General features: G+C 40.1%; 2 protein-coding genes across 6 annotated transcripts in view; one reads left to right on the top strand and one right to left on the bottom strand.

Annotated features, from left to right (window-relative positions):
- nup205 (nucleoporin 205) overlaps positions 1 to 6,392 on the top strand; it is a 46,634-nt gene extending 40,242 nt beyond the window's left edge. For both annotated transcript variants that reach the window (XM_088341059.1, XM_088341058.1), the window contains exons 40-42: positions 434 to 562; positions 5,878 to 5,951; positions 6,026 to 6,392. In XM_088341059.1, coding sequence (XP_088197185.1) covers positions 434 to 562; positions 5,878 to 5,951; positions 6,026 to 6,178 — 356 coding nt within the window. In that variant the 3' untranslated portion in view covers positions 6,179 to 6,392. The remainder of the gene's footprint in view (positions 1 to 433; positions 563 to 5,877; positions 5,952 to 6,025) is intronic.
- Positions 6,393 to 7,863: 1,471 nt separating this feature from the next.
- Positions 7,864 to 27,625, bottom strand: part of fgd4a (FYVE, RhoGEF and PH domain containing 4a) — a 96,426-nt gene continuing 76,664 nt past the window's right edge. For all 4 annotated transcript variants that reach the window (XM_088341044.1, XM_088341043.1, XM_088341045.1 and 1 more), the window contains 7 exons: positions 26,375 to 26,547; positions 20,866 to 20,896; positions 20,709 to 20,789; positions 20,515 to 20,640; positions 18,404 to 18,541; positions 15,783 to 15,923; positions 7,864 to 11,755 (listed from right to left, as the gene is read on the bottom strand). In XM_088341044.1, the coding sequence (XP_088197170.1) occupies positions 11,495 to 11,755; positions 15,783 to 15,923; positions 18,404 to 18,541; positions 20,515 to 20,640; positions 20,709 to 20,789; positions 20,866 to 20,896; positions 26,375 to 26,547 (951 nt within the window). In that variant the 3' untranslated portion in view covers positions 7,864 to 11,494. The remainder of the gene's footprint in view (positions 11,756 to 15,782; positions 15,924 to 18,403; positions 18,542 to 20,514; positions 20,641 to 20,708; positions 20,790 to 20,865; positions 20,897 to 26,374; positions 26,548 to 27,625) is intronic.

The following is a 27,625-nucleotide window of genomic DNA, read 5'->3' as shown; positions in this document are numbered from 1 at the left end:
TCCTCCCACATTCCAAAAACATGCATTTCAGGTGAATTGGCCGGTCCAAATTGTCCCTTAGTGTGAATGAACGAGTGAGTTGTCTGTACCTGTGTGCCCTGCGATTGGCTGGCAAACAGTTCAGGGTGTCCCCTGCCCACTGCCCGATGATTGCTGGGATGGGCTCCAGCACCCCCGCGACCCTACTGAGGATAAGCGGTGTAGCTGATGAGATGAGATATATTAAATACAATAATTTTATTTTGTTAAATGCTTGGGACTGTAAATCAGCCTTGTTAGTTCGTTTCAATTTATAATAGAATATTAGATAAATAAGTAAAGGCTTCTAGTTTTGACTATCGAAAGACCTTTTTGGAGCGCAACCTCACGAAAAACAAGGGATTACTGAAACGCCATAGTGTGGTACTACCACACCTTAACACTCACTTCCCAGATATTATTGAAACGTGTCTATTTGTGTTGTGGCGCCACCTTGAGTATTACCTGCTGCATTGTACACCCACTGACCCGAAGGACTCTCTGCTACCTGGAACTACTTTGAATCGGTCTACTTTTTTGGACAGTAAGTATTGTACACACTGCTCAAGAACTTTATTAAATACAATACAAATATTAAAAATATTAGTGTCAATGACTCCCACAGAGAGAAATCCTTGTTTATGCCAAAATGAATCATGATATAGATAACAGGAGCAAAACAGGAAATTTGACAGCACATGATTCAATAATACTTTATTCATTATTGACTACGTATTCATGATATTTAAACTTTTTCACCCACAATTTCTGGAGACAATTGATTGTCACACAAATAATCACAATTGGCGACTATAATGTCAATTCCCCCATGCATTATATGCTATGATAATATGAGTTTAATATTTGATAAACCTGTACAGTTTGATAAAGAGCAATTTAATGGTCAAGAAATTGTTACATTTTGTTAATTTCTTAAAAACAACAGACTGGCAAGGGTATCTTTGGGCCTATATGGATTATTAGTATTAAGAGGAGGCCAATAAAAAATATTTGGAGCTGATATCCATCTACCTTATAAGCCTAAACATTTGCAAGACTTTTTTGATTATGAATAAGGAAAAAAAAATATTTGTTTTGGGTTTGCAGGGTCCTTGAGGGTGCATGGGAGTTTGCCTGTGTTTTGTGGACTTTGAGAAGGCATTCGACCCTGTTCCTCGGTAGGCCCTGTGGGGCGAACTTCGGGAGTATGGGGTACCGCACAGTCTTATTCGGGCTGTGCGGTCCCTGTATGCCCGGTGCCAGAGTCTGGTCCGCATTGCCGGCAGTAAGTCTGATTCGTTCCCGGTGAGGGTTGGACTCCGCCAGGGCTGCCCTTTGTTACGATTATGTTCATAACTTTTATGGACAGAATTTCTAGGCGCAGCCTTGGTAGAGATGGAGTCCGGTTTGGGGGCCTCAGCATTGCTTTTTGCAGATGACGTGGTGCTGTTGGCTTCCTCAGGCTGTGACCTTCAGCTCTTGCTGGAGCGATTCGCAGCAGAGTGTGAAGTGGCCGGGATGAGGATCAGCACCTCTAAGTCCGAGACCATGCTACGCAGTAGTAAAAGGGTGGCATGCTCCCTCCGGGTTGGGGATGAGATCTTGCCCCAAGTGGAGGAGTTCAAGTACCGTATTTTCCGCACTATAAGGCGCACCGGGTTATAGGTGGCACCCCGAAAAAATTGTTTTTGGTCCTATTTTTGACATACATAAGACGCACCGGATTATAAGGCGCTACAATGGGAACGTCGACAAAATAGTCAGATAGTTCAGTCAAACTTATTACGCCCTTAACATTCCGAAAGCTTGCAAAGACGCAAATACGTGTCGAGAACATGTGCGGATGCGGTGTCTGTACGATGTCACTCAAATGCATCGTTCCAAATATCATTCGGAAGGTTAAAGTCTTGGGATTCAAGAAATGCCAACCATTCCTTAGTTTCTATTTTCTTTTTCGCTCGCAACTTTACTGTGCATATGACAATAAACACTTGGAATTGAGTTTAATTTAAAAATAGACACTCCATTCCATCCATTATCTGCACCGCTTATCACAGAAACATCGAGTTCAGTCTGAAACAAGATACAGGGACAATATAAAACCCGAAGTAGCTCACCGAAGTCGTTGTGTTCATAATAATGTGCAGCCAATGTCCTCCTATATCCGTGAGGGTAGTAAATCCAGGAGAATAAAATATTTACAAATACAGAATAGAAAAAAATGCTTTCTCTGCCGTCAGCCACGTGCTATACACATTCATCTTTTTCGGCCAATTGCAGGCTTTGTTTTGCCGTTTAAGCCAATGCCAGCCTGTAAATGATAAAAAGGATCCGCCCCTTGACCTCTGAATAACTTTAGCCAATAGTGATCGATTCAAATGATGATTGACACATTGGTTAGCCAATGAAACGCCGGTAAATAAATCCCAGCATACACCGCGTACTACTTGGCGTTCGGGGGAAAATCTAGTCGGCGGCTGCAAGTTAGTTGGAAAACTTTGCGATTTAATATTGATCCATTAATAAGGCGCACTGTATTATAAGGCGCATGGTCAGCTTTTGAAAAAAATAAAGGCTTTTAGGTGCGCCTTATAGTGCGGAAAATACGGTATCTTGTTCACGAGTGAGGGTAAGATGGAACGGGAGATCGACTGACGGGTCGGTGGAGCGTCTGCCGTCATTCGTACCCTGTACCGGTCTGTCGTGTTGAAGAGGGAGCTGAGCCGAAAGGCAAAGCTCTCAATCTACGTTCCTAACCTCACCTATGGTCATGAACTTTGGGTTATGACCGAAAGAACACGATCCCGGATACAAGTGGCCGAAATGAGTTTCCTCCGCAGGGTGACTGGGTTTTCCCTCAGAGATAAGGTGAGAAGCTCAGTCATCCGGGAGGGACTCTGTGTAGAGCCACTGCTCCTCCGCATTGGGAGGAGCCAGTTGAGGTGGCTCGGGCATCTGATAAGTATGCCTCCTGGACGCCTCGCTCATACCTACCAAGTACTACGGTTTTGTCGTAATGAGTACGGTTTTCTTGAACCCACTACGGTGTTACGGTTGGATCACAAAAACTACGGGTTTCCCCTTAAAAAATTTAAATAAATAAAATTGTAAAAACTTTCCACCGCAAGATGGAGACGAAGTACCATTTCAAACAAATGTCTATTGGCGCTGCCAGAATCAACTCCTTGCCCTGAAGAATTCTCACGCCGGCGTGATGAGGGGGCCCTATCTTGGATGCAGTGCCGGAGCTAAGGCTAAGCGGCTAGCGGCGTTATAAGTCTTCGGTGCCGTCCGTATCATGGTAAATGTGAACTCTATACCAAGTAAGACAGACAAACTGGCTGTGCTGGTGAAAAACAACGCGCACAGGAAGTGCAGTTTGCTGTGTTTTACGGAAACGTGGCTCACGTCTAGCATCCCGGACGCTAACGTAGAGCTACCTGGAGCAACTGGTAGCTACTGGAGGTGGACTCGCTAACATGAGGTGGTGTATGCCTGGGCACAAAGATTTAAAGATATATATAATACATATATATATATACATATATATATATATATGATTAAATGTTGTTTCTTAATGTATCAAACATTGAAAAGGAAAGGAAACTGAGGGTTTTCTGTGACTTTGTTATATTAAATACATTATTGAGCTTTAAAGAACTTTCTTTCGATTCACCACCCAACCCCCTACGCAATATTGCACGCAATCCGGCACTATTCTCCATAGTATGATTATACACGGGTGCTGCTGACTAGGAATATAGGGCTCACATTTTATGTGACGCAGCCCTCATTTGCGCATTAGTAATGTCTTTGTAATCGCCATCATAAATAATCACATGATCTTAAATGTGTAGACAACTGAAAAATTTAAAAATGACACAGCCGAAAATGGCGTCAGGTGTGTGGGGGGATCGTGGTGATAAGAAATGGAAATACATCTACCGTAAATTCCGTAAGCCGCTACTTTTTTCCCCCAAACGTTCAACCCTGCGGCTTATTCAGTGATGCAGCCAATTTATGTAATTTTTCCAACTGCCGCCACCGGCGCTCGAGTACAAAAGGTAAGATTTAGACCGGTGGAATATATGTGCCGAGGAAGACTGCAACTTCTTGGCTTGTGCATAAATTAAATTAGCGTAAACATACGCTCATCATGCAAAATGCAAAAAGAAAGGCACATAAAAAAATCCACCATCACCAACGGGTTCCGAAAAGCCGGTCCGCTGCGTGACGGAGAGGAGGTTACAGAATCAGGAGTGGATGAGACTTACAGTGACAGCGACAGCGCGAGTGAGGCTGTGCGTGGGAGGACGTCTATATCACAAAGTTTCTTTCCGACACTGAGGAAGACTACTTTGATGGCTTCAGTTCTAAGGAGGAAGATGAGGACGGTTTACCGTGATTTTTACAAGTAAAATATGTTTTTTTTAACAGACCCGTTTACTGTGTTGCTAGCTACCATTAACTGCCCTGTCACAGGCACAGTTTGGGATGAAAGTTATATTATTATTATTAAAGCTTTGAAAACTCTCTCGGTGTACCGTCTTTCTTTGTAAATATGTGTAACCCATGTATAATATGTATTTGCAACTGTATATTTTTGTAATGTATTTATTTTAGATACTTATTCAGATATGTTTTGCACGGGCGAATAAAAAAGAAGAGGCGGAACAAACACGGGGTGACTGGAAGAGGGGTAAAGATGAGACCTGTTTGTGGACGCGGCGGACAATAGTGGATGTATATTTTTCCCACCCTTACCTTTGGAAATATACACTTTTTTCGTTGGATTACTTTCAACGGGACCTGAACTCTGCAGGTCTGCATCAAACCTTAAGTACCAGTATCATTTTCTGTTCATTTTGCTGGCTGTGATTTTTGGACTGTGTCCTTTAATGAAGGACATTCAGTTTCAATCGTGGGACTTAAAGTCGGGTTTGGGTTAATTTTGTGTTACATTTTTTATAATGTGGGCGCATGCGGCTTATATACCGGTGCGGCTTATGTAAATACAAAATCGGTTTTCTTCTTGAAATGTGGTGGGTGCGGCTAATAATCAGGTGCGCTCTATAGTCCGGAATTTATGGTAATTCTTTTCAATGACTGTTTTAGCCTTTGGCTTAAAATCTGGTGAGGCTTTTACTACAACAAAATTTAGTTTTGTTGAATATGCTTGAATTCTCTTGTGCTTTTTAGGAATCGAAAAGTGCTTACATTTTGGGTGAAGTGCTTGTGGATGCTTTTTGCCATAATTCTCAACAAGTCTGTTTAAAAAATGACGCTTTCACAGCTCTCTGGTGGCTTGGCGTTGCCATTGCGTTGTTTCTTCCCTTGTCATTAACTGCAGAGGGCATTGGTTTGTGCAGCTTTGTCATATGATCCGTTATCGCTACACCTAAACGGGGCACAATGAAATGTGTATTGGTCCAAGGATTACGCATTAGTTATGAACATTTATAATGGGCCATGCAGAAAAATGTAGATAGCATTTTCCAGTGGTAAATTGTAAAGGTTTGAACTTCCTGCAACTGAAAATGTAAGCTACATATTGGTGTCATTTACCCAACACATTTATCTAAAAAAACGAGTATATTTGTGATTTACTAAAGATCCTAACATCATAAGTCTTGATAAATGAACATGCAAAATTAAAAATTGCATATGTGGATTTAAGAAAAAACATGATTCACACTGCATTTATTTTAATGGTACTGGGGAAATTGAATAATTGACTTTAAAAGTCTTTTTAAAAGGTGCTTGAATTTGGCGATGAAAAAGGTGTCCCTACAGTAATGCAGCTTTTTATCAGCTGCACTCTGTCATGGCGGAATTTACAGTATTTTCTTCTTTCTGCAGGCTCCTTTGGCAGCCTGCAGACAAGCGCCGGACGTAGAGCTGTCTCACGCGTTACTCAGCAAGATTTAGACCTGGTAAGGAACTGAACTCTACAAGGTTTTCATCCCGCTGCAGAATTTGATAAGCCTCGTTTGTTCTTTGATTGCAGTTGAAGAGCGACATGGCCGCTGGTTTTGGTGAGGCAGTCCAGAGAAAACTTCTAGAAGTGGAAAGCTTGTACAGTAAAGTGCGCTCCCGCTACACCTTCATCCAGGCCCTTGTGCGCAGGATCCGAGGACTTCTGAGACAGTCGAAAGGCTGAGAGTTGGAAAATTAGACAGTTTTAAAGTAGATTTGCCAATCATGATAGCAGCAGCGGCAGCATTATTTTTTACTGTTTTCTGTTGTTTTTTCAGTCAAGTCTTTTCAAATAATACCTAAATGCTTAACCACGAAGGACTGAATTATACTTTTCTCTGCAAGTGGTTTTTTTTAATTGTCTTCATATGTGCGAATAAATCTTCTATTCTCTCTAATTGTTCTAATCAATTGCTTTTTGAAGGTGCGGTACGCAATCAGGATCTTTTCTATTCAGTGACGCCATCTTCCGGCTGGTGTCATCATACCGGCCTCTGTCAAAATACTTATGTCTCGCGTGCAAGTATATGCATTTCAAGATCGCACTTTACTCAGTTTTTAATGGTACCACATTCTTGCAATGAGATTCTCGGGTCCATTTGAACCCAACTGATGTGTTGGGAATCATTGGGTGACCAAACCCCCCAATTCCAATCCCTAATGCCGAGCACCAAGCAGGGAGGCAATGGGTACCAATGCTCAGTAGCCTAGATGGTAAGGCGCCTGCTTTGAGACTGGGAGGTCGGTGGTTCGCGCCCCGGCCGAGTCATTCCTAAGACTTAAAAAGTGGTCGGCGGCGCCCTCTGTTGGCTGCGGCTGCATCGGCTCGCTACAACGGGTCAGGTGCAATCGACATTTCGTTCTGTGTACATTGTTACACAGAATGACAATACAAGGAAATTATTATTATTATTATTATTATTGTAAGTCTTAGGTATCGCCTGGATGAGGCTTGAAGCAGCAACCTCCCAGTCTCTGGGTGGGCGCCCTACCCGCAAGGCCATCTTTTTGGGGTTTTGGGTGGCATTTGGGTTATACTTGAAACAGGACTTTTATCATTTCTATGCTACACTTACAAAAAATAGCCATGTTGAGCATGAATACTCTCTAACCTCCGCCGCCTCTCCCCCATTCCTCCTACCTAATTTGTTGCATGTCCGGAACAGCTTTACTAGCAGTAAGATTAAAGCAGATAGGCGGGCTGTTTATTTTTATAAAGGCTCTTTGAACTCAGTTAATCATTGTAACATACTTAAGAGAAAATATACTTTTGATGGCACCTCAAAAGTAGAATTTAAGACACCACTACGTTTCCTCAAGTTCGAAGTTTGACTCTTGAATGCTGAAATCTCTGTTTAGGCAAAAATAAAAGGGGACATTGCATACTGTGGCTGGTGTTTCACGCCCCTTTTTAAGGGTACATGATTTTGTTGTGAGGCTAAGTGCTCCTTTTCATAGTAGGTATTACAAAGCAACATTTCTGATCTGTTTCATCCGTATACACAATGTTCCCGCCCAACATCTAATATGGGTAGATATTTGTCTCAATTACATGCATATTGGCAATTTACTCAAAATCTCAAAATCATGTCTTTATGAATGCACACAGAAGCTTAAAAATTGCATATGTAAATCACAGATATATTCGTGGCTCTGCGAAATAAATGATTCACGCTGGATTTTTTTTAATGGTAGTGGAGAAATTTAAATATTGGCTTTGACAGTCCTTAAAATTGCTTGAATTTGGCCATGGAAAAGGGAGTACAAACCCTATTCTTAATTCTGTCAAAATACGACTGTCAGTATGATGTTTTGACAATATTCTGTGAGACAAATTAAAGCCATTTTTAAAATTCAAAGACACCACAATTAAGATTTATCCACAAATATTTAATGCAATTGCACACTTCGGGAGCAATGATGTGCACATACAAACAATTGTTTCCCGCACATTTAAAACCTGTTGTGCATTTTCATATCACTTAAATTCTGACAATGGCTTTAAAAATACAACTTGCAGGCACAGTCACCCTTCTTGTTAGCCCACACAATAACTATGTTTCTCTGCAAAAAAAATCTGACCACTCATGCTTATCATATCTATAAATTACTTTAAATAATATAATTACATACAGCATTAACAACAACAAAAATTCACATTTACATTTTTTGCACCAGTTTGTTACAATTAGGTTGTGCATTTTATTAAAATAGAAGCTGCTTTATGCAGACTATTGTCATTAGTTTAACAATTCAGTCCTGCAACTCTGGCAAAATGTCTGTTAGCTTTTGTTGCATTCCTTATTTTAAAAGGAAACAGAAGTGAAATGGGTTAACCTTTGTACAAGTATCTATCTGACTGCATACCCAAAGGGCTTTTATTTAGTATTTAGTACAGCATGAATATCATACTCTGGTCCTTTTAGAGCAGGGGTATAAACTAATTTTAGCTGGGGGCTACATGCTAGAAAAACCTGGGGGCCAGACTAATAGGTTCAAGATAAAGAGAGGTGGTAATAGAGAATGAGAGAGACTGTAAGAGAGATAAAAAGAAAAAACAAGGGAGACGGTAAGAGAAAGAAGGCAAGATGGAAAAAGGGCGGATGAGAAATAGAGAACACATTAGAGATAAAGGGTGAAAGAAGGAGACTGAAAAAGAAAGTGAGGAGAAAAATGAAAATAATGAGAGAACAGAAAAAGAGAGAGTGAGCATAAAAGAGACAAAAGAAAGGGAGTGAGAAAAATGAAATAGCAAACGAGAGATGAGAAAGAGCGAAACAGAAAAAGGCATAAAATGGATGAGGAAGAAAGAATAAAAAGAGTGAAAGGGAAAAAGAGAAATAGAGAAAAAGAAATACTACAGTCGCTTTCAGAGTGGTGCCTGACTTGGGTGTCATCAATGGGACATATTTAAAACTGCAACTCATTTTCATCTTGCCCTTCTCTCAGTGTTGTCTTACAGGCTGGTTTAAAACCCGTGGCGGGCCTAATTTGGCCCGCGGGACACCTGTTTGACACCTGTTTCTAAATTCCATACTCCAACACATGTGAATCCAGTTTTTTTAATTTTCTACTTCATTAGGGTCACTGGAGCTTATTGCGACAGACTCTAGAGACTCCATGTATTGATCACCAGTCAAGAATATTGTACCAACATTTTTATTATTTGACAATAAATATGAATAATATATTTACCTTGTAAGAAAATCTTAATAAATACCAGGTTAGGTGTGCTAATAGTGAGCAATTAAATTGTTTTGGGTGACTACCTTCATTGGTTGTTTTTCAATACAGTGGTACCTCCATATGCGAACACCTCTAGAATTTCGATGAGATTTATTTGGAACAAAAAAAAGTCTTTCTTTGCATATATGACGGAAAATCCAAGTTGCAAGCATTTCCAAAGGCTACTGTAACAAAAGGCAAAATACTATAAAGCTGGTTTTCCATGCCCAATAGTTTCCCACACAACCGAGCAGTCGCTGAATGTGCCACATGACAACACCTGATTGTAACAGTCAATCACCAGTCCCCTGGGTACGATTCAAGCTCAGATAATCTCCTTAGTTGTGTGGGAGAGCAAAGAGTGGCAGCTGCAGGTCATCCATCCATTATCTGCAACGTTTATCCTCAGTAGGGTTGCGGGGAGCTGCAGGTCAGTGACATGTAAATTCTAGCCTTTAAACTTTATTTGACACCTAAATTGTTTGTCCACATTTTCTGAATTACAAATAATTGTTTGTTTTGAATGCCTGATGATCCAATTGAACTGGCGAGTTTGAATTGTATGTATTAACATTAGCCATGATGCTAACCTATGCTAATGCTAACATGTGTGTTCTTCAAGATGTTGTTTGTACTACAGATGTAGTGTCTAGACAAAACAATTATGCCAATGCGCTAATAGTTAGCCAACATGTGGTTGTGCTAATGTTAGTACTTTGTTTGCTTTGGCTTGCATATTATAAGGGATGCTTTTGTAAAAGGACTGTCAGGTTTATATAGGCCATGTGCCCAACCTAAATCATGATAGTGAGCTGAGAAGTTAGGCGAAGAACATTTCAACATCCCTCTGTCAGCATCACTTCAATCCCTGGTTTAGCGGGAAGCACCAAAGCCTATCACTCATTCTCCACTCTTCTTATACATTTCCATTTTCAACCTTTTCCTCTGAACAATTACGCTACAAACATTAACCACAAAAATCCATAGAGCAAAGGACACCATCTTTATGAACCTGGTAGAACTAAGATTGGTGCACATTAATTTTGTTTGTCCAACGGCAGTTTGTGAACATTTCTTATTATTGGTTTCTCACTGTAAACATTTTTTTGTTTTGTTTTTTTGCATCAGGTACTTGTCCAGTGTATTTGTTTCTCTGCCTTATAGCGTTTGAACATATCTGTCAGGTATACAGCCCATCACTTAAAGATTTTGTAATATCATAATAGTATTAACTAGATACTTGCTGCACAACAACTACAGACTGCTCACAACTGGCATCAGCTCTTCCCAGTTTGCGCATCTTTCCCTTCAACAACAGAGGGGTTTAAATAAGTAGTCTGGGCAGTTACAGCCCATGATCACATTTTTACTGGCCTCTGTCATAAAATTAATAAAATACATTTGTACCAAAATATTCCAGCTTCTTTGTGTGAAGTTTGCTTGTTTTTGTGTACTCTAGTTGCCTCCCACATTCCAGAAAATAAATGGGATTGGCCCAGCACACCAGCAACTTTCGTTAGGATAAGCACTTCGGAAAACAAGTACCGGTATGTGATTTTGGTGTAATATTACGAGGACCTTGATGTTCTACATGACAACACTGTGATTTTATTCTCATTATTATTGATGTTTAATTATTATCATTATTTTAGAAAAGTACAAAAAATGTATCTTGCCACCCTTGGATTGTCAGAAAATGAACAGGTTCGTACTACACAGGCTCAACACCATCATAGCTATTTAAGGCATTCATTTGGATGCATTTGGGAGGTCAGAAACCGGTTAGTTTTTAATTATTTCATTTAGTGAAAATGTGCTACAGGCGCAATCTGAGCATTGTCATGGAAAAGATTAAGAGGTACCACTGTATTATGCAGTAAATGCCAGTTGTTGATCGTAACCTGAGGATTGCATAGCAGCCCTGCAGGATGCTGTCTGGCATAGAAACTAACTCAATGATGCGCCACCCGAGCAAGTCTATTTAAGTGTGAGGGGCACCATCCTCTTCACAGTAACAAAAATGGAGAGAGGATACTGACAATTTCTATCGAGGATTAAAAAAAAATTAAAATGCTGCAGTCTGAGTCGACAGGGCTCAATCGAACGCCCACACAGAGCATCTGAAATCTTTTTTTTTTCTGTTTAGTAGTCCAGCATCCATGATGCAAAAGTGTGGGGAGGGGAAAGAAAGGCAGTTTATCCAGCGCTTGAGCTTTCCTTTATGGCCCAGAAAAGAGAATTGTCCGCGATGCAGCCAGATTCCAGACGCCCGTCCTTATGAGCTGTCCGTTGAGTTTTCCTGCATGGCGCCGTTGTCTGCGTTTGCGTTGTTGTCATGGTGGCACTCGGGCACATCGCCCGTCACGGCCACGCGAATGACTTTAAGCCAGCGCTGCTTGAGCTCTTCGCTCTCGGCGGCGAAACTGTGGACTGACTTGGACTGGGATAGGCGAAAACTGGCTTGAGGCTCCGTCGGGCGGCTGCTGTCGTCTACGGAGTAGCCAAGCAACGGGATGGTGCTCTGCGCCTTCACATCCTGCGGACAACAGGGTGTCAATGCTCAAGAGATGAAAAGATAAAATGGCTTTGAAATTGTGTATTGTTATGTCCCCATACACAAAGTCCTATTTTTTAAAAACCGTCAGTCTGGGGCATGTTAGGTATAGTTGGTTATTCCAAAAAGTAACTGAGTAACTCTATATAGTAAGAGTAACTAGTTACCATGGAGAGTAACTTTCTATTAGATAGATAGATAGATAGATAGATACTTTGTTCATCCCCGAAGGGAAATTCACATTTCCAGCAGCATCCCTGATGAGAACAATCGAGAACAATCGAAAATAACACGGGAGCTGCTGGAGTGGCTGCCATTCGTGACGGCGCCGGAAGAAAAGATTCAATTTGAATCATGTACAAACAAACAAACAATTGAATCATGTACAAACAAACAAACAAACAAAATATTCATGTTTCAATAAGTCAATCACTACAAAGAGATACATATTAAACTGTCCCTTCAACTTCTAAGATAACTTTGAATGAAAGTTGTTGCATGTCTCAGAATTTGAAATTTCCTGAGCAGCATTTGTGTCTGTTGAATAGAGAACCTTGTGATATTTATTGCACTTCACCAGAAACATTTATCATACACTTGAAGTGCGGAAAATCTAAACAGTAAACCATATCAAGTGAGTTTATTAAATTGAATGAACAAAAAAAAAAAAAAGAAACAAGGAAAAATACAAGAGAAGTATCTTCGTTCATAAACGACATGAGTTGGGGGGCTCAAATTTTCTGACCTAATTCGAATTGACTCTTGGTGGATTTAATAAATACTATATTATTAATCGCCAACTATATGACTGACATGATCCCAAAAAGACGTAAACGATTCCGAGGAGAGCGGAAAGTGGCATCGAGTGTGCGGGGAAACTGCAGTGTTGGCGTTCTGCAGCCAGTATAACGCACCACTTTTAACAGTCAGTAACACGGTAACAGCGGAAAAAACGAGTTAAATTGGCCCCTTAATAAAAACAAATATCACAGTTGACCAACACCGATAACAATAAATTTTACACTAAAAGCCGCAATTTTGTTTTTGTTTTCTTCTGCATATTAAACATTGCAGCCTATTTTTTTTCATGGTGGCACAGAGGAAAATGGTAAGCAGCTCTTTTCCACAATGCATGTGCTCTAAATACAAAACACTGCAGTGACGTACTGCCTTGAGTTGTTGCCTGTGAGTTTTTTTCCACCTAAGAGATTACCATTTTGTTCCCCAATTAGGCAAATGACATGTACTGTTCTGCCCTACAATCATGTAGATATATTCCATAATATTCCACGCTTCATAAATCTTGAAAAATTAATTCTCAATGTAGATAGTTTGACATTATATCCCTTAGAGCTGTGATGTCAGCGGAAGACCAAAACAATGATGGTTCCTGTTTAAAAAAAACAGACGGCGGTTGTAGTAAACAGCCAAAGCATAGGGCTCTATTTTGTTTGGAGTAATTAGAACTATGCTTATCGTGTCGCTGGGGAACTTCTGACTGTTGTCCGAGTTGCGTGCTTTGATGATGAAAAGCTGCTTGGCGTAAGTGTACCTGCCCTTGTGTACAGGGTGTGTTCCTTTTTTGTCTTTGCCTCCTAAAATGAGGCAAAGACAAAAAAAAGATGTGATGCAAGTTTTCTTTTTGTTTATTTCGCCGCGTGTCTTGAAATTAAAATCTTGTCCCGACAGCTCACCTGTTAGGGGGCAGGCTCCTGAAGTCGTCCAGTTTAGCCCTGTCAGCAGTCGGCTAGCTAGTTAGCCTGCCATGCTAATTGTTTTTTTTTTTTACCCAGTTGGATTCATGTTTGTTGACGTAATAGTTTATTTTGTTGGCTTCAGGTCATCCTGTCTGTTTACTACATGTTTTTGGTCAGCCAGCTTCCCGTTTTTCTGCCAATCAGTCCCAGTTAGCTATTCTTGGTAGCCGCCTGACCTGCCGTGATCCTGATTTAACCCATTAGCTCTCTGTGTAATTTTTGCCAGTTTGCCACACTTTGGTTGCTCGCTATTTGTTGTACAATTGCTGCACCCACATGCAACACAACGCTTAGGCATTCTCCACAAAGGCTTCCAAAAATTTGCTTTAAACACTCGAAACGTTTTTGACAAACGTGTAAACCAAGATGATTAGTGGCTTGCTAGGGTGCTGGTGTTTTTCACATGACGTCACAGCTCAGGAAGTCAGACGAGACAAAATGCATTATTTGGAAAATAATTGGAACATACCAATGAAAAATGTATACATAATGCAAAATCATGCATTATTTCCTCATATTTTGTATGTTTTTGAATTTGGGTATCCCTTTAAGCCTTGTCTTTGAACAAGTGAAATGCATGCATAATTGGGTTGAGATCTAGAGATTGACTTGGCCATTGCAGAATATTACACTTATTTGCCCTGATACATTCCTGGGTTGTTTATTTTCTACATGCTTTGGGTCATTGTGTGTTGGCTGAATCTGAGCAGAAGAGCTTTGGGGGTGCTGGGCACCCACAGTGTCAAGCTGGTAATTCATTATTTTCATTACAAATAAAGTGACAGTGTCTCCTATTGGCAAAAAAAATCTGTAAAAATATTTCATCTGGCATCTTTCTGCTAACAAATGTTGATTGTTGGTCCAGCTCACTGTAATAATTTCTTCTCAAACACTGCTTTGAACCATGAAAAAAGTAAATTTACCCTTAGTGACTCAGTCAAAAATCTAGGTGTTATATTTGATCCTAATCTGTGGTTTTAGTTGCATGTTAAAAATATTTCTAGAATAGCTTTCTTCCACCTCTGCAACATTGCGAGAAGATTCGTCAAATGCTGTTGCAATCAAATGAGATTAAAATTCATGCAATTATTACTTCTCGGCGTGATTACTGCAATATCTTGCTCTCTGGTCTCCATATATCTAGCTTCACAATGCGTCTGCAGGACTAATACAAGAAAGTTTGACCATATCACTCCTATATTGGTTAACTTGCACTAGCTCGGGAAATGCTGTCCTACTTGTGACTCCAAGAGCAAAAAAGAAATCTCTTGTCCCGTGAGCTTGTCCATCCGGGCCCTGGTGCTGTGGACAAATTTGCCTCCAGAAAAAACCTCTAAAAACCAAAATATAGACCTGAGACCTACTTCTATTCGAAAACTTGTAATTAATGCCATCTCAAAATTTTCTTTTTCTGTCCTTTCGGGCTGGCTAGCTGGTGGTGAAATAAGGAAAAAGGTTCTATCGAGATGAGTCAGCAGACTTGAAGCATGTTAACTTCTGCGTCGACCAGCCGACAAAGATGGAAAACTGCATCATTGCTGTCGTGGACTTTCTAGACAATTTTATAAGCTTGGGGCATCATTGCTGTCATGCACTTTTGGGACAAATTTTTACTTCTTACCTATGTTTTACTAACTAATGTTCAGTATCTTTTGTGTATTGTTACCCAATGCAAAATCAATTGGACCCTGGTCATACTGGAAGAGGGATTACCACTTGCTAGGCTGCATCTCATGGTTGAATTTTCCTCATGTTGAGGTTTTTTAATTTTTCCTTGCCCATATGCTGGTTTAAGATCATGGAATACCGTAATTGTAACTTGAGACATTTTGTGATTGAGGGTTATTCAAATAAATGTGACTTGACGTGACTTTGACAGAGACCATGTGGGTAAGACCTAAGCTATTTCAAATCTATATTGTTGCATGGTACTCGAGGTCATCTGGAACCTGTAACATATTTGCCAAGAGTGAATGACTTATAGGCATCTTTGGATGTACCAAGAACTTCCTCTCAGGTAAAACGACATAATTTTAGGAAAATACACACTAATATATATTCAGTTTTTATTTCATTACATTTTGCCATGTCAAGTCATGTTTATTTGTATAGCCCTTAATCACAAAGATTCTCATAGGGCTGCACAGACCACAAACTATTGATATACATTTCAAAGTATGAAAATGATCGAAAAGCCAAAGGCCTGTGACCCATTGAAAACTATTGCGCAATTGTTTCTACGCAATTGTCACCTGAGGAGCTCCGTAGAGGTAGAGCACCAGACACTCTTTTTCAGGAATGACGCACCACACTTTCTGCCAAGGTTTGCTCTTCTCACAGTACTGCAGGAAGCCACACATGATGCTGCTTCCCGTGAACTGCGCTGCCTCGATCTAAAGCGGGGGGGACACGTCCACAAATAATCACAAGGTGCTCATCTAAGCTGCTAGATCAGAGATAGGTATTCCGGTTCTCGAAGGCTGCATCTCCTGCATGTTTTGGGAGGTTTCTGGTCTTCAACTCAGGTAATACAAATTTTTAGCTCATTAGCAAGCTTAATTCAAGCTTTTTCAAGATATTCAAAAATCAATTTTTTTCTGCTTGTTAGATATTCAAAAACACAATTTTTTTGTTTTGTTAGGCACATAACGTGTGGTATACTGCATGCATTTTGCAAAATATTCAACTACCCGGGAACTCAATAAATTTAGTCTCAATTGACCCCTCTAAGCTCTTTTACTTGTAGGAACCCTGCATTTTCAACATGGTAAATCCCACTAACACATATGAGGCAGCTCCCAACCAAACAGACTGCAATCGTAGTGAACAGCAATTGCATACAGCTCATTTCTGCTTGGAACTTTGCTTACCCTGTCGCTGGGGTCCTTGTGACAGCTTTGTAAGGGTTGCATGCTTTCACTGCCAAAAGCTGCAAGTTCACCTGCCGCCATTACAGCATGTATTCCTTGTTGGCCTTCGCCTCCTTTTCGGTTGGTCATTGTGGTATTTCGTTTTATTTTTAATTCTGTGTGTCACAGTTGGTATAATATTGTCTGGCAAGTTTGTGTCGGGGCTGCCAAAGGCTTCCTGTTTTGTTTGCTCTTGCTTAGCATGTTTGCAGTCGACTAGTCCTAACCAGGTTTGTTTTCGTTGTTGGTTTTCGGTTAGCCTAGCTGCTCACAGCGTATGGTTGGTCAGCCAGCCTTGCGTTTTTCCGCCAAGGCTGCAGCAGCCTTTGGTTGATGTGCCCATTTAGCCCCAGTTAGCGCTTACTGTGTTATTTTGGCGAGTTAGCCTCTTTTTGTTTGTATCATTACTGTATCTACACGCGATGCAATGCCTAGTGCCTGGGCATTCTCCACAAAAACTAACAAAACTTTGCTTGAAACTCTCAGGAACCACTTTTTTAAATTTTTTTATATATAACTTTTTATTTCTGACACAAATTTTGACAGAGGTTTGATTCCACCATCATACATCAACACAAACAAAAACATATACACTTGACACACCCACAAATAACTGGGGGAACAACAGAGAAAAATTAAATAAATAAATGTTAATACAATACAATCAATACAATAAAAATGGGGGGGGGGGGTGTTTAGACATCAAGTAAAATTTGTGTGATAGGCTTCCATCTTTTCTCGAATTGATCGAGTTTCAGTTGAAGTCTTGCATTGATTTTTTTCCATAATGTACAGTTGCTTTAATAATTAATAATAATTTCCTTGTATTGTCATTCTGTGTAACAATGTACACAGAACGAAATGTCGATTGCACCTGACCCGTTGTAGCGAGCCGATGCAGCCGCAGCCAACAGAGGGCGCCGCCGACCACTTTTTAAGTCTTAGGAATGACTCGGCCGGGGCGCGAACCACCGACCTCCCAGTCTCAAAGCGGGCGCCTTACCATCTATTTGTCTCTCCATTGTTTTATGTCAGGGGGTTGTGGTTTCAGCCAGGACACTGTGATCATTTTCTTTGCTACCAGAAGCATAACCTTTAATATATATTTCTGTTGACCAGACAGTAATTCATCTAGGAAAATTCCTACTATGAAGGCCATTGGGTCCAACCTCATCTCCCAGTCAATAATTAATTTTATTTCTGTCTGGATACAAAAATTTAATATTATAGGGCAATTCCAGAAAATGTGTGTAAAGTCTCCGACCCCCCCACAGTTACGCCAACATAGATTTGAGGTATGTTTATATTTTGAAGTGATAGAGGGTGTATAGCAGAATCGCATTTTTACTTTCCATTCAAACTCCATGTCGGGCTGTTGGTTATTTTGTGTCCCTCTGTCAATATTTTTTCCCATTCGTTGTCTTTTATCACTACATTAGTTTCTTGTTCCCATTTTTCCTTAACCACCATGTCATCATTAAATCCATTCTCAGGGCTTTATATAGTTTTGATATAACCCCCTTTATTGATTGTCCTTTTGAATATGATATTAATAATTCCTCAACTTTAGTTGGCTTCAGGAACCACTTTGACTAACTCAAACAAATATGGTGGCTGGCTTGCTCGGGTGCCAGTGTTCTTCACATGAAATCACAGCTCAGGAAATCAAAGACGAGACAGCCTTCTCGCAAAATAATTGTAAAATACCGAGGATATACATATATAAATTTTATGCATGAAACAAGTACTATTTTCTCTCTTTTTTAATTTTTTAGATTTTGCGAATAGCTATAACAATTCAGTAACATGAAATCAGCTAAGTTGAAGAGAAACCTCCAAAAAATTGCAGGACATGCGGCCCTTGGCTTCCTCTGTTTTAAAAAAATCGAAAGTGGCACTTATCACGCAGTACAATACAAGAAGGTCCTTAAAGTGCTTTACATTGGCTGGGATAATGTGCTCACCTCCAAGATGCCTCTCTTTTTGCCCTCTGTGATGGTTTCTCCCGTCAAGATGGAGAAACAATCCCTGCACACTTTGTTGACTTTGTTGCTGTCATACTCCAATGGTGCCTTGTTGTCTGAGCATTTCCAGCATACCACCTAGAGCAGGGGTGGTAAAACGCTTTGAGTCTTAGGCCTTGTTTGGTTAAAACACGAGGTAAAAGTGCCAGGAGGAAAAAAAAAAGATCAATTTTGTTTTTTATTTCTACACTCTTATTTTTTCTCTGTGAATGCTATTTCAAATATAATATGTTTATTTTTTGTCATTTTTTGTTGTTGCTTTTTTAGCACATACCATTAAGGCAAAAAAATAAAAAAAAAATAAAAAAAATTGAGCAGTCTTTACAAAAGTCGCGACGATATGCATTTACGAACAAACATGATATTTGTTTTATATATCAATGATATCAACTTGGTTGTGAACAGCTTTATATTAAATACAAAATAATGTATGATGTCTCTTTTCAAAGCAAAAAATTGGATAGTTTTTAAATGAAGCAGCACGCCAGTGCAGTGGTTAGCGCATGTGCGGCACAGTTCTGAGGTCATGAGATCAAACCTTCCTATATGGAGTTTGCATGTTCTCCCCGTGCTTGCGTGGGTTTCCTCTGGGAACTCCGGTTTCCACCCACATTCCAAAAACATGCATGTCAGGTTAATTGGCCGGTCAAAATTGTCCCTAGGTGTGAATGAGCGAGTCAGTTGTCCGTCTCTGTGAGCCCTGTGACTGGCTGGCAACCAGTTCAGGGGGGCCCCTGCCCACTGCCCGAAGATAGCTGGGATGAGCTCCAGCACCCCCGCGACCCGACTGAGGATAAGCGGTATAGATGATGGATGGATAGTTTTTAAATGGATATAATTTTGTATTTGTAACATTTTTGTTTGGTGGGCCGGATGAAAAAGCCTGACGGACCGCCTGCGGGCAATCATTTGCCCACACCTGACCTAAAGGGATGAACCTGTGACCACCAGATTCAAAGATTGGGGACAAAATTAAGCTGCAGAAGCTGCAAAATGTTGAATATTGTATTTCAGAATGGTTAAGGAATATTCAGATTTGGAAAATTTTTCTTTAATAGTAATTAAAGCGACAATGTGTATTATTTAGAGCCTCTAATGACAAAAACAATATTTCAATAAAGAAAAACAATATTGTTTTAAATAATAAACAGAAATGCATGGACAATCATAAAAAAACGTAAATATTTTTAGTTTGAGAAATTTGCATTTATTTTTCATAACCTAAACCTTACCTAGATTGAGCTGACACGTTTGTTGCAATTTTGCTGTTAAGGGTAACCCCCAAAAACAAGATATCTTAAGAGCTGGGTAATAAAATGAAAAGAAAATTGTTGCAGCTTGGTAATTTTCTTAGTACCCGTTTTTGGTTGCACTACACAATAGAGACATCTACTAGTCAAATGCTACACTGTCTTTTTAAGAGCGCCATTTTTTAGGTGGAAGTGGTTTGGACAATGTAATCACCTCAAAACCACGAAGTAGTAATCGTAAATAAATTCACAATAGTCTCTCGCTACTGCGCGCTAAGGTTATTACCTGTTCTCAATTCGTGGGAAACCCCTACAGAGTCCTGGCTCAACTCAAAGATCCCCGATGTTAGCGTGCTGCTAGCATGTCGCTCTCTAAATCACTTTTTTGACCTGAAAGGGGAAGCCTTCAAATTTTGTTGTACTTTTGTACAATGACAATAAAGACCATTCATTCAACTCTTTAGTTGTTATTTTTGTTACATTTGTACATATGATTTTATTATTTATCGGAGGTAACTATATTCCCTTTAACCGCAATAACCGAGGAATTACTGTATTGTACATTTTTTGTTTAAAATATAATTGTTTTATTTTCGTAACAATCAACATTGCTTATTTTTTCCAATTTTCATAGAAAATGCGTATTTAATCATTTTTAATAAACTTGCGTTGACTATGGAAGATTCTTAGTAATTGGTAGCTGTTTCTGGATACAGTAGTAAGGCCCACTATCATATCTCTAGGAATGTAAAAAATCAGTGCTCCATATGAAATTGATAATGTTGCAATGAAAGCACTCACGTAACCGCAAGCTCTGCAGTGATGTCTCCGTCGTGTAAGCGCGTTAAAAGGTTCTTTACATTTCATGCACATTGTCACTTCGTTGTCTCGGATCCATCGAGGCGCACGCTTTCCGAGCTCGGCGTTCTATGGTATAAAATAGCAAGCACAATTAAATAAACATGCACACCCAACAGTGTGATTACGATGCTTACCGAAACATTCTCTACATCCTTGGACGCATTTTTGAAAGACTCATTTTTTTGCTGGAAGACCTCTATGGTCTCTCTGAATGCCTGTAGGACCCCAAATAAACAATGTCAATCAAATTCACCATTATATTTTTTATTGTCATGATGTCACGGCACCTACCTTGATCCAGCCAGCCTTGTCCTGCTCAGAGCTGAAAACCAAAACAAAGTTCTTTCACATTCCAAACCTCTTTCCAACTATCAGTCGTTGGCTACGATCCGTCTATCTATCTACCTACCTTGTTCATATCCCTCAAGAGGGGTGACCGACAGCAAGACAAACACAACAATAACAAAGAAAAGAAAATGGAAAAAAATAGCAAAAAAACACACACACAAATTTTTGGACCATGGCCAACCTAATTGCCCAAACACAAAAACAAGTTAGGCACCTTGGCACCTAAGTTGGTCATGCTTTCGTCCCTCCAGATGAAATGGGACACCAGAAAGCGGCCATGTCACTCGGGTCAGGGTGACACAACATACTTTTGTTCAACATCAGGGCCCGACATCTTTCACTGGTTAACCCCTGCTGCATCATACGGGTGCCCAGCCCATCCTTAAGAGCGCGTCCACAATCCCACTATCCTTTCACAACACCTCTCCACTCCTTTCTATCACCAACAAGAGCTCTAGCTTCCATTATATTTAGACCACTTTCCTGCAGTGCACTCATAACACTATCCATCCACGTCAATCGCGGCCCTACTCTTGGTCTCCTTCCATTGACTTCTGCTCTGTAGATCCTCTTCAACATTCGCTCCTCATCTATCCTCTCCATGTGTCCAAAACCAACAAGTTCTCCTATCAATACGCTTGCTCAGTCTCAATACTACTCCAGTTCTGTCTCTAACAATTTCATTTCTCTATCCAATCTTTTCACTCCTAACATACTCCTCAAACACTTAATCTCAAAAACATTTAATTTCCTTCTTAAATCTGCGTTCAGGCTCCAAGTCTCTGCACCATACAACACAGTCGGCACAATCACATTCTCATACAGTCCCCTCTTAACATCCATACTCATACTCTTGTTGCTCATCACTCTCCTCAGAGCACCCAAAACCTTGCTTACTTGATTCACTCTGTGCAATACCTCACACTCCATTTCACCAACTGCAGCCACATCCCAACCCAAGTACCTAAAGCTTTTAACTTCTTCCAGCACCTGTCCATGCAACCTGATTTCTAACGTCATGCCCACTCCATCACGTGAACACTTCATCACCTTACTCTTCCCAACATTGACACATAACTTACGCCTATCACATACTCTTCCAAACTCCGTTACCAACCTTCTCAATGTTTCCTCAGAATCAGCCACAGGCGCTGTGTCATCTGCAAACAACTGACTTACCTGCCACACTGTTCCACTGTTGTCCCTCATATCTACACCTCTGCCAAATACTCTTGCATTGACCTCTCTCACCACACTATCCATGTACACATCAAACAGCCATGGTGACATCACACACCCCTGTCTCACACCAGTCAACACAGGGAACCACTCACTTGTCTCACTCCCTACTCTTACACATGCTCTGCTGTTCATATAAAAACTCTTCAATGCTTCCAACAACTTTCCACCCACTCCATACATCACCATCACCTGCCACAACGACTCTCTATCAACTCTGTCATACGCCTTTTCCAAGTCCATGAAAGCCAAATAAACATCCTTACCTTTTGCAAAATATTTCTCACACACCTGTCGTACTACAAACACCTGATCCACACATCCTCTTCCTTTCCTGAAACAACTCTGCTCCTCCATCACCACCTCATTCGTTCTTTGTTTTACTCTCTTCCATACAACTTACCCGGCACAGACAACAAACTGATACCTCTCGAATTGCTACTTTCATACTTATCACCTTTACCCTTATACAATGGCACTACCCCAATCAACAGGAACCACACCACTTAAAAAGCATACATTCAACAAGCGTACTAACCAGTCAATAATAGCTTTGCCACCTTTTTTCAGGCATTCAGCAGTACAACTATCAGATCCAGGTGCCTTCCCCCCTTTCATTTCTTTCACTGCCTCTTGCACCTCCCATGTTTCCACAAGCTTCACATTTAAATCACCCAACACGGGAATTCTCTCCATACCATTGATCGCCTCGACCCACACTTCTCTCCATCCTCCACATTTAGCAACTCCTCAAAATACTCTGCCCATCTCGTCCTGACTGCACTACCGCTAACGAGCAATCTACCATCCTTATCTTTCACTTTCTCTTCCTTTCCAGACTCTGTTTCTTACTCTTTTCACTTCTTTCCAGAACACTTTTCTTCTTTCCTCAAAGTTCACTCCTATCTTTCGACACCATTTATCATTGCTTTCCTTTTCGCTGCTTCCACTGCCGCTTTTACCAACCTTTTCTTCACTTTGTTTCATACGCATCGCCACTCTTATCTTGCAGCCACTCCTCAAAGGCACGTCTCTTTTCTGTCACAGCCTCTGATACCTCATCATTCAACCATTCACTTCCTTTCCTAATACCTCGACCAACTTTTCTCATTCCACACACTTCTTTTTCACTCCTCAACACTGCCTCTTTAAACCACCTCCATTCAATTTCCACACTCTCCATTTCTCTTCTACTAATCCGTTCATACTCTTCCCTTATCCTCTATTTAAACTCTTTCCTTTTCGCCCTTATTCAACTGACATATTCACCTTTTCCCTCACACTCTTATAACTAGACCTCCACGATCCATCTATTCTCAGTTTTCCTTCCACATAAAAATGTTTAGACATACCACTCATCCACTCTGACAAAGGTATACTTATTCACGTCCCTCTTTTTAAACAATGTATTTCCAATCACCACCTCATTTTGCACACATAACTCAATTTCCTTCCACTTACATTTCTTCCTGGTACTCCATATCTACCAATCACATTTTCAACTGTTTCATCACCCACTCTAGCATTAAGGTCACCTAGTATTACCACTTTCCACCCTTCTTTCGCACTTGCCACACATTCGGACAAGTCCTTCCAGAACTCCTCTCTCTCTCCTCAGCGCTTCTTTCTGAACCAGGTCCATATGCACTTATAAACATCCATACTTCTACACAGGGTTGGGTAGGGTTACTTTAACTTGATTGCTTTCAATTACTTTTGGATTACTCCAATACCAAATATGCTAATAAAAGACAAAAGAAACTAAATATGAATAAAATGACTAAATTTTGTGCAGGCTTGGGGAGTAACGGAATACATGGAACGGCAAAAATGATGTTGGCAAGCTGTTTGGATTTATTTTCATTTTGTTTCTGTCGCATTTTATGTTAGTTTTGCCGGAGTTCAAAGAGATCAAAGCCAGGAGAGAAAGCTTACCACGTGAGTCATCATTTTATTCATATTTAGTTTATTTTGTCTTTTATTCGCATATTTGGTATTGGAGTAATCCAAAAGTAATTGAAAGTAATCAAGTTAAAGTAACCCTACTTCTACACCCCACTTCAACCTCACCCACATCAATCTGGAAGATATCTCTTTCCACTCCACCAGTTTTTCCTTTGCTTTCTCACTGACAAGCACAGCCACTCCTTCTCTAGCATGTCCACCCGTAACTCCAGACCTTCTACCATACATATATCCAAGCTGTAATTCACCCTTTCCTTTCATCTTTGTTTCACTCAAGGCTAACACATCAACCTTCCTTTTAGTCATCATCCTTCCGATCTCCTCTTTCTTCCACTCAGTCGCTTTACTTCCACATCCTCTCACATTTAGTGACCCTATAACTAGGGTTTGCGAGACCTTTCGGTCTCCTGACCCCCTTTCTTTGCCTTGCTGTCTCTTAGGGAGTAGAGATAGAGAGGAGAAGATCCTCGCTCCCTCCGCTTTGGTCGCCTCTTGCGACACATACCATGGTGGGAGAATTCTCTTACCTCTCACAAGGAGAGGCCCCCCTCACCACAGGGACAACGATCACATATTACATATACACACATTTGCAATCTTTGAATCATCAAATCAATAATTTAGTCAAGTTAATATTTTCGTGGTAATTAATGCACTTAATGATTGCTCATATACACTGGAAATCAAAATTAGAGAACGACTTATACAAAATTGAATAATTTTGAAACAATGCCATCTTCACGGTTCCACAGTAAAATTATGTTTTGTCCATATCATTGTAATAAGCTTTTTTTTGTACAAAATGAATAAAGGCATTTCATAAAATAAATTTTTTTTAGAGAGCACACTGATCAGAATTAGAGAACAACAATGACTTTCGCATGGAAGAAATATAAGTTACAACAGTCAACAATTAGTGAAAAGAGTAAAGGGCTTTGCTGTGAGTGACTTCATATCTGCAGTCACAGGTCAGCACTGTTTTTTCACAATGCTGTATTGTGATTATTGTGTATTCTTCTTCAGCCTCCTCCACAGTTTGGTGATTGTAGAGGGTTTCTTTACCATAACTTGATCCCCAATGATTTTTCAGAGGTTGAGATCAGGACTCCGGGCAGGCCATATCATCAATTTAATGTTTTCACCTTCAAGGAAATTCTTTACCCCTTTTGCTGTGTGACGTTGTCTTGCATGAAGGCTGCAGGCTGATTGCAGAGGAATGGAAGTAAGGAATCATGTGCTGTTGAAGGTTCTGATACACATTTGCAATCACTCAGCCATGTAGCAATACAAGAGGCCCAACTCCTACTGCAGAAAACATGCACCAAACCAATCTCCTTTCTTCCTTCACCTTTGACTTTTTTTTACACACTAGGTTTAGTCTTTCCTCAATGTTTCACCGAGCATAATGCATCCCGCCAAACCCAAATGAATTAAATTTGGTTTCATCACTGAAAGCAACTCTGGACCAGCTGTTCTATGTCCACACAACATGGTCCTCAGGAAAGCTCAGGCTAGCTTTTTGATTTATTTTGTTAGATAATTGGTAACTGCAGTGTGGTCCCTCAGTCCAAATGCTCTTAAACAGAGGGACACTGTTTGACAAGAAGCTGAATGGAAAGACAGATTCTTACCATGTTCAGCACTGAACTGTCGAGCAATTTTAGCTACAGTGTGGAAATGAATATCCATTGTCATCCTTGGTAGTGACCTGTCCTCTCTTGCATTTGTGTTCCTTCTTCGTTTTCATTATCATCCGGACAACCTGCTGCCGAAGGCTTTCAGTCATGTTAGAACAGCCCTTCATCTTGCAAAGTCAGCAAACTACCAGTTAGAATGTCAGTTAAATAAATAATCACGGAAATTAGCACCATTAAGTGGGAGGCGCCTGAAAGTGTTATCTAATTTTGATCAGTGCAGTTTGGGCAAAAAACAGGTTTTTGGTCAAAATGCCTTATCCATTTTGTGAAAAAAGTGTTGTAGTAGCATGGTATAGTCACAACAAAATTTCACTATTGATCAGTGAAGAAGGCATTTTCCCCAAATTATTCGTTTGTAAATTGTTCTCTAATTTGGATCTTAAGTGTACAGTATTCAAATTGAGTTTTCGCCGTGTCAATGTTCATGTAGTCCTTATACAGTCCGTACATTGTTACGTTCTGATTTTGCTTTAATGCTAGATTTTCTAACTGGACCTTTTGAAATATGACTATGATTTTGTATCAGGTGCAACATAATTTGTGTTGTATACCTAGCTTGTAGTTCTAAAGTCCTCTCCTTCCCTGAAACCTGAAAGGTGTGAGGATAGTCCTCATTGCTGGTTTCCAGAACTTTCATCCCATCGATGCCAATCCGCGTCCTGACCGTGTACTTGGGTCCCCCCAAGCTGAATTTGGGCACGCAGTACAGCAACATGTTGTTGAACTGACAAAAAAAAAAAACACTTTTGATTAATTTCGGTGCATAGAGACAGGAAGCAAAAGTCACATTTAAACGCTGCAAAAACCTCAGAAAGCTTAGCCAGAAAGTGAGTTATTTTTTACATAATGTTGCTGTCATGTTGGCTATAGAGGACAGATCCTTCCATGTATAAAAATAAATGTATGCATAAATGAATAATGAAAATAACAAAACATAATATGACGTAAATGCAATGTATTACCTTTATGCATTTTGTGATTTGTTTATTTTTTTCCTTTTTTTTGCGGGTCAAACTGGCTAAATTTTTCACCTATTGGTTGATCAGAGAATAACAACTCGGCAACAACAATAGATTTAAACTCTCAGCCCGTTTGACCTGCTTTGTCATTTAAATTATATTTTGTTGTGACAAAATACATGACAAATTACAAAATACACAAAAAATGAGAATACAAAAATAATTAAATAAATAAATGCATAAATACATTATATTTATGCATTTGTTTTTGTTCTTTTTTGTGAGGCAGATTATCAAAAGGATGTCCTGGTCAACTTTGGCCGTATGGCACGGATCCCCTTAGCTGCTGTGGCCGGCGTAGCCCCACTTCAACCTTATTCATATAAAACATAACGGGAGCAAAACGGGAGGTTATATAGTAGAAAATTATGCGATATTTACAACATATTCACGAAATTTTCAACTCAAATTCACACGTTAAGTTCTTACTTAAAACATTCTATTTCAACGGCAGTGGAAGTTATCAAAACACTACACGTTTCTTTCCGTTTCAATTGCATCAATGTCAGGTCGCTGTTGTTTCTTTCAATCCACGAGGAACCAAGACAAGCGAATGCAAGACTCAGCTCTCAATGTTTTTTATGCGCTGTAGTAAGTACTCTTTGTGCTTGGCTAGTCAAAAATTTACGGTACGTGTATATTTATCCATCCATCCATCCATTATCTGCACCACTTATCATCTGTCGGGTCATGGGGGTGCTGGAGCCCATCCCAGCTATATTCGGGCAGAGGGCAGGGGACACCCTGAACTGGTTGCCAACCAGTCGCAGGGCACATAGAGAC

This window comes from Urocampus carinirostris, chromosome 7, assembly GCF_059441175.1.
Source record: "Urocampus carinirostris isolate Australia breed hairy pipefish chromosome 7, RoL_Ucar_1.0, whole genome shotgun sequence".
Taxonomy (NCBI): domain Eukaryota; kingdom Metazoa; phylum Chordata; class Actinopteri; order Syngnathiformes; family Syngnathidae; genus Urocampus; species Urocampus carinirostris.
The sequence above is the reverse complement of the archived record's forward strand: the minus strand, read 5'-3'. Positions and strand labels throughout refer to the sequence as shown.